The sequence below is a fragment of the Geotrypetes seraphini genome, chromosome 1 (genome assembly GCF_902459505.1).
Source record: "Geotrypetes seraphini chromosome 1, aGeoSer1.1, whole genome shotgun sequence".
Taxonomy (NCBI): domain Eukaryota; kingdom Metazoa; phylum Chordata; class Amphibia; order Gymnophiona; family Dermophiidae; genus Geotrypetes; species Geotrypetes seraphini.
This window is the reverse complement of record NC_047084.1, coordinates 478,264,385-478,277,701: the sequence shown is the minus strand read 5'-3', so window position 1 is coordinate 478,277,701 and position 13,317 is coordinate 478,264,385. Positions and strand designations below refer to the sequence as shown.

Sequence of the window (13,317 nt, the reverse complement as noted above, 5' to 3'; positions counted from 1 at the left end):
AACAGATTTTAAAAGTTTGATTTTTATTTTTAAGATTTTATATGGGTTATGCCCTAGTTGTTTGACAGATTTGATAATTGTATGCAAATCAACAAGAGATTTATGTTCCTCAGGAGAATTGCAGTTAGCAATACCATTCATTAAAGATTGTAGATTATTTTCCTCTAGAATGAAAATGCTTCTGGGTAGAGCTGCAAAGCTATGGAATGTTTTAGCCAAAGAAATTTAGAAATCTATCCAACATTGGGTTATTTAGAAAGATAATAAAAACATAGTTATTTCAGAAGTACCTTGATTGATTAAGATTGATGTTACTGACACTGTAAATGTATACTACCTTTGTATGGCATACTTTGTTATAAGAAAATATTAAATGCTATATATTTTAGTTTATAAACCACTTGGAAATTTGGGAAGTGGGCTATAAATATTAAATTAAATCCTAATTTTTCAGGTGCTTGAGCGCAGCATGTTGCCCCAGTTTGTCCCTCAGAACAAAAAATAGAACCCTTTGAAGAGTGGAGGTATAAGTAAGCAAAAATCTACTAGTCATTCTAGTTAGTCTAGTCTAAAGTCATTCATTATGACTTTCCACGGATTGCATTTTCCCGAGCCAGAAATTTAGCGGACCACTTGGTTCACTCAAATCTTTCTAGCAGTGCAGTAACATCGAGTCATACAGGCAAGCACACCAAGTGCAATGAAGCATGTGACATTTGTAAACTTACCATCGAGGGACGGAGCTGGCAACATCCCAGCACTAACAAATGTTATAAATTTAAATCAGTCACTACCTGTAGGTCTAAGTGGGTTGTGTATGTTATCATATGTCCCTGCGACTTGATGTACGTAGGACGAACACAGAGAGCAGTTAGGACCCGCTTAATAGAACATCGTTCACGCATTCATGCTCAATCTATGAATGCTCCTATAGTGCCTCATTGCATATCGGTCAATCACTCCTTTCAAGATTTACGCTGGTTCATTATGGAGCAGGCGTTTGAGGATTTTCAGGGGGATAAACTAATCTGGCTTCAGCGCAGGGAACAATTTTGGATTTTTGAACTCCAAACTTTGTCTCCAAAAGGTCTGAACGATTATATTGAATGGCAACATACTTACTGACTTTGCAAGCAAGCGCAATTTAAATTTATATTTACACCAGGATGTTCAGGATTGTTTTTTCCGATGACCTCTGACCAGCTGATGCGTCAGCTGACTTTTTATAATAATAATAATAATAATAATAATAACTTTATTCTTCTATACCGCCACAATCTTGTGACTTCTAGGCGGTTTACAATCAAGATAGCTGGACATTCAGCGAAATACAATATGCAGATAATCAGAGGAAATACAGAGAGCAGAGACTTTAAGAAAGCAAGAATATAGTTCCACCTATCATATTTGAGTCTGCAGTTTAAATCGGAGGCGTCCTCTCCGGCTTAGTGCCATTTCCTCCTTGCTTTACCAGCTTTATCATCAAATTTGAAATATCCAGCGCAGTCCAGTTCCTGAGGAAGGAGGTGTACACCCCCGAAACGGAGTCCCGTTGGACGAAGACACTGCCTGCTGATTACATACACACGGAGAAGCTAAGTCCTTCCAGTTGTGTTTTTTTGCTCGGTTAGATTTGGACACTAACTTTCCTTTTGGCCCCCAGATTAGGGGAAAGAGATGAACTCTATATTTATTTATATTTGATGTGTGTTTTTTCAATTATTGTTTTTCACACGCAGCACTTTTAGTTGTGCACATTAGTTATTCACACGGAGAGAGCCCAGGGATGTTTCGCAGTTAACACTTCTTTGAGTGTAAACCCGCGGCAGCTGGTCCCTGGACGTTCCAGGGGTTGCTGTGTGACTGAGGGTTCTCCCGTTAAATATTATTACAGCACAGTTCTAGCTTTTTGTAGATCTCATCTCTTTCACTTAATCATTTTGACATCTTGGGGTGAGGGAGGGTTTTAGATTTTTGCCCCAGTTTGTCCAGCAGGGTTTAACAGGTACAGTTGTGTAAGTTAGTCCTCAGGGTTGAGGTCTTAGTCGGGCTGTAGTCTGACTGGCAGCCTGAAGAATCCAGCACGTGGACTGCTTTGCAGAGCAAAAGAGTCAGTGTCTTTTCCATTTCTAGCATCTGTGACGGCTGCAGCAGGCTAGCCCAGCACAGACAGACAGCAAGTACTTCCTCTTGAAGTCTATGGGAAAATCGGGGAGGGGAGTCCGAATTTGCAGGTTCTGAGGATTTCTGGGGCTGTTTTTATGGCCGTCCACCTCCAAAAACCCCCTTCTCAGAATTTTTTGACCCTTAGATGGGTTTTTCCGGGCCAATTTTAGTGCGACCTTGTTGTGTGGTGGCCATCTTGGATTTTCCCTATTTTGAATAAAAGTCTCCATCTGCCTTAAAACCCCCTTGATTTGATTTTAAAACACTTGGGATGGACTTCTCCAGTTGAGATACCCCTATATCAACCTAGATTTGCGATGGATGCCTGACTGAATAGTGTTCATGTGTCACAGGGCACATGAGAGAGGGGTGGGAGCCTCAGGCTTAGCCCCATCTGGAACCCTTAAGACTTGACGATTAGCGAGAACCCCCCTTGTCTAGGGAAGAGAACCCCTCAGGAGGCTTGGGACAGAGCATGGACAAAGTGTAGGTACGTGGAAACTGTGGTGCCCAGGAAACAGCAAAGTGAAGCCCAGAAGGGCACCCAGGGGTCCCTAGTCAGGGATTTATCCCAGATTTTGTCAGTTAAGGGACAATGATGTCTGCACAAGTGCATTTTGGGAGATTTTGGATTGAAGAGACTATAGTCCTACTTGAGCAAGGGGAAGACCTAGAAACATAGAAACATAGAAAGATGACGGCAGAAAAGGGCCATAGCCCATCAAGTCTGCCCACTCTATTGACCCACCCCATTAAGTCTGAATGCTAATGACCTGGTTCCTTAACTCGACCCTCGTAGGGATCCCACGTGGATGTCCCATTTATTCTTAAAGTCGAGCACGCTGGTGGCCTTGATCACCTGCACCGGAAGTCTGTTCCAGTGATCTACCACCCTTTCTGTGAAGAAATACTTCCTGGTGTCGCCACTAAATTTCCCTCCTCTGAGTTTGAGCGGGTGCCCCCTTGTGACCGAGGGTCCTTTGGGAAAGAATATATCGTTTTCCACCTCGACACGACCCGTGACGTACTTAAATGTCTCAATCATGTCACCCCTTTCCCTGCGCTCCTCCAGGGTATAGAGCTGCAGTTTGCCCAGTCTTTCTTCGTATGAGAGACCCTTGAGCCCCAAAACCATCCTAGTGGCCATCCTCTGGACCGACTCAGCTCGAAGCACATCTTTCCGGTAATGTGGCCTCCAGAATTGCACACAGTATTCCAGATGGGGTCTCACCATGGTTCTATAGAGTGGCATTATGACTTCATGACTTCATGACGAAGCTTCTATTGATACATCCCATCATTTGCCTTGCCTTTGATGAGGCCTTCTCTACTTGTTTGGCAGCCTTCATGTCTGCACTGATGATTACCCCCAAGTCCCGTTCCTCTGAGGTCCTAGCTAGCGTTTCTCCATTCAAGGAGTATGTTCTGCATGGATTTCCTCTGCCGAGATGCATGACCTTACATTTTTTAGCGTTGAAGCCTAGCTGCCATGTCGAGGACCAGTTTTCTAACGTGATCAGATCTTGTGTCATACTATCCTGTAGGTTGCTTTCACTTACTATGTTACACAGTTTGGCATCATCGGCGAACAGTGCTACTTTACCCTGAAGCCCCCGGGTCAAGTCCCCTATGAATATGACAGTATGCCACCTATTTAAAGTGACAGTGTTGCTGGAGCTTAACCCAAAGTTGCTGCGGGAGTTAAACCTGGAGTCTCCACAGACTGCGGTAGCGTAGTACTCCTTTATAAGTGCTTCCCATGCACAGACTTCATTTCCTTCGTATCTAGATCTTACTGCCTAATCATGGAGCATTAGAAGGTCCCAGAGGGCTGCTTAAGGGAAGTGAAGACCATGACAAGACTATCCCATGTCTACTGAATTTCAACAGGTGCTTGTCTAGCCTAAGGTGAACGTGCGGGTAGCTCAGGTTACCAAATGGACTTCCCTCCCTAGTGATGGGGTGTAGTCTTGAAGGATGTGCAGGACCGCAGAGTGGATATGGTCCTCAAATATCAGTTTGAAACCTTAGCCTTGGGATTTAAGGTGGCCTCGGCAGCCTCTTGTGGCATGGACCTGTCATACCAGAATCCATCGTACCTCAAGGACAGACGATGAAGGCAGGGATTGACTATGTGGCAGATGCCCTGTATGACATTATGAGAGTCTTGAGCAAGGTCTCGGTTTATTCCATCTCTGCCCACAGACTGCTTTGGATCCGACACCTTAAGCAGACTCCCCTTTAAGGAGCAGATGCTCTTTGGAAAGGGTTTGGACAATCTTATGGCTGATCATCATCCTTAGACACTTCCAGACAGTCAGCCTCAGTATTCTTGAGGGTCTACTTGGAATAATTTTCATGGCTCCAGGTGCTTTCATCAGTACTCCATAGGATTCTCCACCTAGAGAGTGGCGCAGGGTTCCAGACAAAGGCATGGTAACTCTAGAAATACCCAGTCCTCTGGACCACATATCGCCTCTGCCTCCAAGAAGTCTCAATGAGGCCAGGACTATAGCTAGACTCCCACAGACAGGAGGAAGGCTAACAGAGTTCTGGGAGGCATGGGCACATAGAAGCTTGGACTGCTGGACATAATCCGAGATGGATAACAACTTGAATTCAGCTACCACTTGTCGGATCATTTCATGGATTTGTCAGCCAGGCTGCCAGAAAAAGTGGTTAGAGTCTGAGCTACGGTAGACAGGTTTCTAGCCATTTGGGCCATAGGACCCATTCTGCCTACAGAATCGGGCTTGGGCAAATACTCTATACTTCATAGTGCCCAGGAAAGACTCAGAAGAATGGAGACTGATCCTGGATCTGAAATCAGTCATTGTGGCCTTGAAGATGCCATGCTTCCACATGGAGACTGTTCAGTCAGTCATTGCAGCATTTGCACCAGGGGAGTTTCTGGCCTTCTTGGATTTAATGGAAACCTACCTCCATATTCCGATTTATACAGCTCATATGATATTCTTGAGATTCCATGTGCTGGGAAGACATTTCCAGTTCTCCACCCTTCTATTCAAACTGGCAATGGTACCGCTCATCTTCACCAAGTTAATAACTGTGATAGCATTGGCCCATCTCTAAAAGAAGAGAATTCAAGTGCATCCCTACTTGAACGATTGGCTGATCAGGACCCCTCCAAAATGGAAGGAGAGAGTATGGTGACTCAAGTGGTCCAGCTGTTGCAGGATCTGGGTTGGATCATCAGCTTCCGCAAGAGTCACTTGGAGCCGGTTCAACAATTGGAGTACTTGGGAATATACTTCAACACGCCAGAGGACCGGGCAAAGGTAGGGGAGGGACATTAAGGTGGGCAGACTAGATGGGCCGTGGGCCCTTATCTGCCGTCTATTTCTATGTTTCTATGTTTCTATGTCTTTCTTCCTGAGCCACGCAAATGGAAGCTTATGAAACAGATCTCGGAATTCTTGATGATGCTGGCACCTACAGTGTGGCACTGTCCAGATACTAGGCTTCATGACAGCGACCATACCCTTGGGTGAGGCGTGACACTCTGTATCTCCTCTTGGGTGATTTGATGACTGATGCTAGTTGTATGGCTGGGGAGGACAATGTCATGGGCATGTAGTCCAAGCCTGATTGAACATTTTTTGTAGAAGTGGTCCATAAACCTTCTGGAGCTACAAGCCATTTGGCTCGCCTTGCAAACTCTGGAAAAACACTTGGAAGGCAAAGCAGACAGGGTGTTCTAAGGCAGTGCCACAGTGGTGGTTTATATCGATCAACAGGGAGGCAGCAGAAGTGCTCCATTGAGCCTGAAGACCAAGCTGCTATTCAGTATAGCAAAGATCCATCTGCAAGCTAAATCAGCAGTGCCTGTAGCAGGAGTAGACAATATGCAAGCTGGCTATCTCAGCAGGAAGATTTAGACCCAGGGGAGTGGTCAGTGTCCAAGAGGGCATTCAACTACATAGTACAATGCTGGGGGCATCCAATGATCGACCTCATAGCATCGGCAGACAGTTGAACAGGAAGTGACTGCTTAGACACCCTGGTCCAACTTCGACCAACGCAAGGTCTGCTGTACATGTTTCCCCCATGACCCATGATAGAAAATCATCCCAGACGGGTGATCTTAGTGGCTCCGGATTGGCTGCGTCAACCGTGGTATGGGGGCTTGGTGCGCCTGCAAAGAGACAAAGGTCTCAAACTACTGATGTACATGGATCTCTTGTTTCCAGGGTCCAGTTCCCTTAGAAAGGCTTGGTTATTGCTACCCTCCTTAGATAAAGAGACCAGCAACAATCGTTGCTTACATTAAGGCCTGGAGATGCACAAATAAACAGGTAGATCTGTGGAGAGCTCTGGTGGGCTTTTCTGTAGGCCGGTCTACTGTAGAAAAGGGACTGGCAGTAGGTTTCCTTAAAATGCAAATTGTAGGTCTCTTGTGTTTCAGAGCCCGAGTGGAAAAGGGGCTTTTGGCCTCATATCCAGATATAGTCAGATTGTTGAAGGGGTGCTCAGGTTGACACCTTCAGTTAGACAAATCGCATAAGGAGCCGAAATCTAAAACACAGGTTAAGTCATGGGCCGGATTTTTAATTAAGACACTTACCCCCTCCTTTACTGACGCACAGCGAGGACCCCAGCGACGACGGCTACTCCGAAGCTCACAAGACTTCTGTGAGCGTCGGATTGATCGCCGCTGCCAAAACACACGCTGCGCGCCAGCAAAGGAGGGGGGTTAGTCTTAGTAGAAGTATAGGGATACAACCTCTCCAACCCTATGCCGGCTACAAAATAAATAAAGACTTTTCCTCTCTTTTAGGTCCTAGTTCATGCTTGCTGTCTAACACCAGCTCTGGCAGAATACACATTTCAAATCTGACATATTGTAATCGCAAAATAGAAAATAAAATTATTTTTTCTACCTTTTTGTTGTCTGGTCATTTTGCTTTTAGTCCCAGTTTCTCTTTCTGATTTTGTCTATCTTCTAATTCTCTTTCCAATGTATGCTGTTCATTTTTTTTCTCCTCCTCTTCTCTCTTGCTCCAGTCCCTGTCTCCAACATAATGATTTTTCCCTTTCAACTTTTCTCCTTTTTTCTTTTCTGCCTCTATCCACTCAAATCTCGCCCTCTTTCTCATCCTCCTTTTAAATTTTCAGCTACCTATCAATTTTCCATCTCCAGATCCAACTTTTCTCCCTTTCTTTTCCCAACTGCCTCCATCCCATCTCTCCCCCTGTCTGCCTGCCTCACTCCCTCCCCCCAGGTCCAGCATTTCTCTATTTCTCTTCCCAACGGTTCTCCCTTCAAGTATCTTTTTCCCTCTTTCTCCACACTACCCCAGGTCCAACCTCTCTCCCTTCATCTCGCTCTCTTCACAGCCCAGTTTGCCTTTCCCTCCATCCTCGCAGCCCAGCTTGCCTTTCCCTCCAGTGCCAGTCCCTCTCTCCTCACATCCTGGCATGTCTTTCCCTACGGCGTCAGTCCGATGTCGCCGCCAAGCCGAGGAGTCTGTCGGCCTCAGCGATTTGGCAGTGTTGTACATGGTTCCACCTTCTGCTTTTTGCCTGCCGCATCTGTCTCCAATGATGCACAACTTCCTGTTTCCGCCCGGGTAGACTGCAGCAGACGGAAGGCAGGAGGGGGAGCCACAAACAACAATGCCAAATCGCTGCCAAACCAAGCAGACTTTCTGGCATGACGGCGATGTCAGACCGTCACGGGAGGGAGGACACGCTGGGTTGTGAGAAGGGGCAGTTTGAGAGCATTGCTGCGGGCCACATAAAAAGGCCAGGCGGGCCAGATTCAGCCTGTGGGCCTTGTGTTTGACACATGTGAGTTAGACAGTCATTTCACAAATGTAACCTTAATATTGTCCTGAGTGGCCTCAGCAGGGCACCCTTTGAGTCTTTGCAGAAGGTGTTCTTACTGAATCTTACAGTGAAGATGCCATAGCCTCTGTGAGGAGAGTCTCGGAGACGCAAGCACTTTCATCAGGAAACTGTTCCTCAGGTTTACAGAAGCGGAAGTTTCTCTTTGTACTGTCCCTTTGTTTTTGCATAAGGTGGTGTCAGCTTTTTATGTCAATCAAGAAGTCAGATTACCTGCCTTCCAAACCACAGGTTCAAAGTGGAGGGACAAAGTGTTGAACTTGCTAGATATACGGAGAAGTCTTCTTTGATACCTGGAAGTAACCAACGAGTTTCTTCTTTCATATCATCTTTTTGTCTTAACCAGTGCTGTGAGGCTAGACAAGCCAGTGTCTAAGACGACCGTCTCCAGATGGATTCATATGGCTATTTCATCAGCATACATTGGCTGCGGAAAACAGCCACCATTTGCCTTGAAAGCACACTCTACTAGAGGTGTTGTGTCATCGTGGGCAGAGACAAGGGCAATCCCTCCTGAAGAGATTTGTAGAACAGCTACATGGTCCACTTCCCATACAATTAGGAAGTTTTATAGGGTGGATGTGGCAGCAAGAGAGGATGCCACTTTTGGGTCCTCAGTGTTAAGGTCAGTTTGATCTGTCCCATCCTAGACTCAGGAAATGGCTTTGGTATATCACCTATTGTCAGAGCTTATGTCCTTTGCACCAGAAGAGATGATTAGGTACTTACTTTGATCTGTCAGTCTGGAGTTCACCTGCCAACTGTTTGAACAAACACATATGTACAGAACTGGAGATTTTCTTCTGTCAGTCAGATGATAAAAAAATGCATAAAACAGTAAGTGGGACTTTACGAGCTCCATAAGTTTAATGCTGGTTGCATTTTGATGGGTGGTTTCTGTTTGTTCCACCTAATTGTTTGTGTTGTTATTTAACCTTGTTAATTATTTTGTACAGAGCAGAACAGAAATGTTTTAGCAGGGAGACTCCCTGTTCCCCTTCTCTGTTTTAGTGCTGTTTGATTACTTTGGTACACATTGAAAGGGACTATACAGCACTGGAGAAGGAGGTGGAGCTGAAGAATGTAAATGTCATCCTTCTGCAATCAACTTGCGAGTATGGGAATTTCACCTGTTGTCAGGACTTTTATGTCCTTTTTCCAGAAATAATATTATCAAGGTAAGCACCTAATCTTTCCTTCCTACCAGTGATCCCACTGGTTTCCGTTTTTTTTTCTTCTAAATTCTTTATTCATTTTTCATCTTACATCAAGAACACAATATTACATCATTTAAACCTTGTATACATCACTTGTATTTCTTTTAACATCATCTTAAAAACATACATTTATACCCTCCCCACCCACCCCTCCCACAAATATTTTAATCAACAAATATATAAATATTATCAATTGATCAAACCTTAATAAAACTTTATACCCTCCCCCCTTATGTATAAATGTACTTTCAATGGATAATGGTGTCTAATCATTGCAATAATTTGTCAATGGCCCTCAAATCTTTTTAAAATTATTATAATTCCCTCTTTGTATGGCAATTACTCTTTCCATTTTGTAAATGTGGCATAACGAATTCCACCAGAAGGTATAGTTAAGTTTACTGTAATTTTTCCAATTACTGGTAATATGTTGTATGGCGACTCCTGTCATGATCAATAAAAGTTTATTATTACTTGATGAAATTTGACTTTTTGTTCTCATTGACATACCGAACATTATTGTATCATATGATAATGATACGTGGTTTTCTAATAAACAATTAATTTGAGACCAAATTGATTTCCAAAATGCCATGATACAGGGACAATAGAATATTAAATGATCTAAAGTCCCTGCTTCCAGATTACAACACCAGCATCTATTAGACTTAGAGCTATCTAATCCCACTGGTTTCCTATTTTGTCTTGCTACCAACTACCAATCTCATTGTTCTAGCCTTCAGTCATCATTGATCCCAATATGATCCGGAGGTGGTGAACAGGTTGACTGACTCAAAGGGAGATACCGGTGTGGGTGGTGGCAAAGTTGCCTTATTGTGCTTCAATCCCTTGAACCGGCCAAAAGTCTCTGTTAATGTTTTTAAATTCTGCCTCTTTCTCTGTTTTCAGGGAGGCTGTCATCAAGCACTCATTAGTGCACAAAGTATTCTTGGATTTTTTTACACATGCCCCGGCAAAACTAAGAACAGTAAGTATTTTCACCTGTCAGCTACAGTATGAAACTTCAGCAGTTAGTGTGAGCCAAAGTAGTAGTCAACCAAGTCTCAAAGTGCATATGTAACAGTTATCTACTGAACTTATGTATGCTTAGCCTGTAACCCATTCTGAGCTCTTTGGGAACAATGGGATAGAAAATGAATTAAATAAATATTCCATTATAGTTAATGCTCTAAAAATGTTCTTTGTAAGAACTAAACAGGGGGGATGGGGATGAGGGCTTAAAAGCTGCATGTGACTCCTGCGCTTTAAACTGACTGACTCTCTCTCGTGCTCTGGGTTATCTGCCTCTTTGATGAAGGGGGGGGGAATCAAAGGAACTGCTTACCATGTGCCTGATGTATACGGCCTTCTGAATGAGAAGCCCTATAATTTTGAGTTTTAACTTATCTATACTTCAGAGCCAATCTCAATTAACATTCTAATGCCTGAACCACAGTGACAAAACCTGAAAGTTCATCTGCATGAACCCAAGTCATGCTTTAATGATAAAAATAGGCTAGAACAGACCATCCACAGAGCAACTGATATCAGGAGCAGCAATGGTATTCAGCTGATTCTGATTATTATGATTCATTTTGAGGGAAAAATCCAGGAAATAAATGCAATCTCAGGTTGGCACAGCTAGTTCATAGGATCAAGATGCAGCTTTGAGGGGGCGTGGCTTAACGCGAGCACGGATGGAGGTGTGATCGTGAAGCTCCTCACCATCCAGGCAATGAAATATAAAAAAAATTTTTTTCCTTCAAGATAACTACATAGAAAATATATATTAAAAAAGCTGAACAAATGATACAAGATAAAATCCTAATTTCCTGCAGTTGAAGTGAGGTATGTGCTGACAGGAGTCGGAAAGGCAGAGAGCCGTTTGTGTTTTCGGCGGTTTCATGAAACTTGAATGCAGCGCTGAGACCGCGAGGTGTATGTGAGTGACCAATGAGTTTGATTGGAAAATTGTGAAGGAAGTTTGTATTCCGACCAGATATAACTGAAACCATAAGAAGGAAAAAATAGATAATCCTTTGATGAAAAGGGGATTGAATAAAGAAAACTGAGAGAGAGGAATACCGGCATTTTCTCTCAGTAATTAAGTGCCGAAGCGCTGAAAACAAATAAATATCAGCTTATTAAAATAAATAAAAATACTGAATTGAATATTATTTTCCTCTGACAAAGCTGCGATTGGGCTTGTGAGAGAGGAGACAGAGAAAAGGATTAACGGAACTTTTAAAAAAAAACTGAAGCAGCAGAACATCGAGGCAGTTGAGAGACGCTGTGAATAAACAGAAGACAGTTGCTTCAAGTTTGTCAAAATAAGGGAAAATAACTCGTTGAAGTGTTGCTCTCCTCGGTCGGAGCTGCGATTGGGCTTGTGAGAGGAGAGCTAAAAGAAAGGAATACCAAAAATTTTTTTTTTTTTTTTTTTTTTTGCTCAGCGTTGAAACGATGTCTCATTAAGTGAGAGTGAATGTCAGAGATAGTGAATTAAATCTGTGAAAAGAATCGACTAATCTGAGAGAGATCTAAGGGAAGGAAAGGTTGTTGGACTGAATGTTCCCCTCCTTCATTGAGACAGTGAAAGGACTTAAGGGAAAAAAACTATAGAAAAGGATTATCACAGCAATAGTGAGAAAAGTAAAAAAGTTTCAAACTGACATAAGTAAAAAGTAGAAAAATATCAAAAATAACCCTCTTGCCAATATTAAAGAGATAAATACACTAAAAAAGGAGTATTCAAGATTGTGACAGATAACTGAGAAAGAGAAAAAGGGCTTAAAAAGAAAATTTTCTACTTCAAAAGATAGAACCAAATCTTGGAAGAAAAGGGATTAAAAACCTAAGAATACCAAACCTAAACCTAAGAGACTAAATATAAGAAATAAGAATAACCAAGAAAAAGAAAACAACAACATGGCAAGCACCAGACAAAACAAAAATGAGGCTGGTCCATCTGCAAAAAGACAGAAACAAGACCAAATAACACCAAGCAAGATACCACTTCCTATTGAAGAATCAGACATATTAAGCAAAACAGAAGTTATGGAAGAATTAAGACAAATCAAACAAATGCTTAAGGAAACTATAACTAATATGTCGGAAATGAAAGAAGAAATTTTAAATATTCATAGACAAATGGAAGTTAATAACAAAAGAACAACTGAACTAGAATCAAAAATGGAAGCTATAGAATGTGAATCAAAAAGATGTAAAAACGACAGCATGGAATTAAATAAATTAAAAGAACAACTGGAGGATTATGAGAATAGAGGAAGAAGGAAAAACATTAAACTTTTTGGAATACAAGAAAATTTAGAAGGAAAAAATACTATCCTTTTCCTTGAAAATTTAATTCCAAAAATATTACAATTAGACTTGAAACAACCAATTGAAATAGAAAGGGCGCATAGAATCCCAATCAAAAATTTAGAAAACAAAGGCAGACCAAGACCAATAATTTTCAAAATGCTTAGATACCAACAAGCATTAGATATATTAAATGCTGCAAAAAAAGATAAAAATCTAAACTATAAAGGATCCAGAATATGGTTTTTACCAGACTTTGCCAAAAACACAGCAAATAAAAGAAAGAGACTATTAGATATGAGACCTCTACTAAAAGAAAAAGGATTTAAATATGGTCTATATTACCCGGCGAAAATGAGAGTATCATCTGGAGACAAATCCTTATATTTTGAGGATCCTGAAAAACTAAAAGATTTTCTCTCTAAACCAGAACCTATGATATTTTAACATAAAACATTAAGATGATTTTGATGACTCTATGAAGAATTATAAAAATATGACATATCGAAATATCTGAAGAAAAGGAGGAAAACGATATAAAGAAAAGACAATAAAAATTATAAGAAAGAAAGAACAAGATATAGGGAAATTATTAAATAATACACTACATATATGTTTAAAATAATTTTATGTTAAGATCATAATACTAAGGAAATATAAATTAAAATATTGTTAAATGGATAATGATACATTAATGAAATGTTATGGAAAAATGATTAAAGATATAAAAGATCAATATATATAG

General features: G+C 41.7%; 1 protein-coding gene across 2 annotated transcripts in view; it reads left to right on the top strand.

The window, feature by feature from the left end:
• PUM3 (pumilio RNA binding family member 3) overlaps positions 1-13,317 on the top strand; it is a 142,576-nt gene that overhangs the window by 68,153 nt on the left and 61,106 nt on the right. For both annotated transcript variants that reach the window (XM_033925312.1, XM_033925303.1), the window contains exon 10: positions 10,161-10,239. In XM_033925312.1, the coding sequence (XP_033781203.1) occupies positions 10,161-10,239 (79 nt within the window). The remainder of the gene's footprint in view (positions 1-10,160; positions 10,240-13,317) is intronic.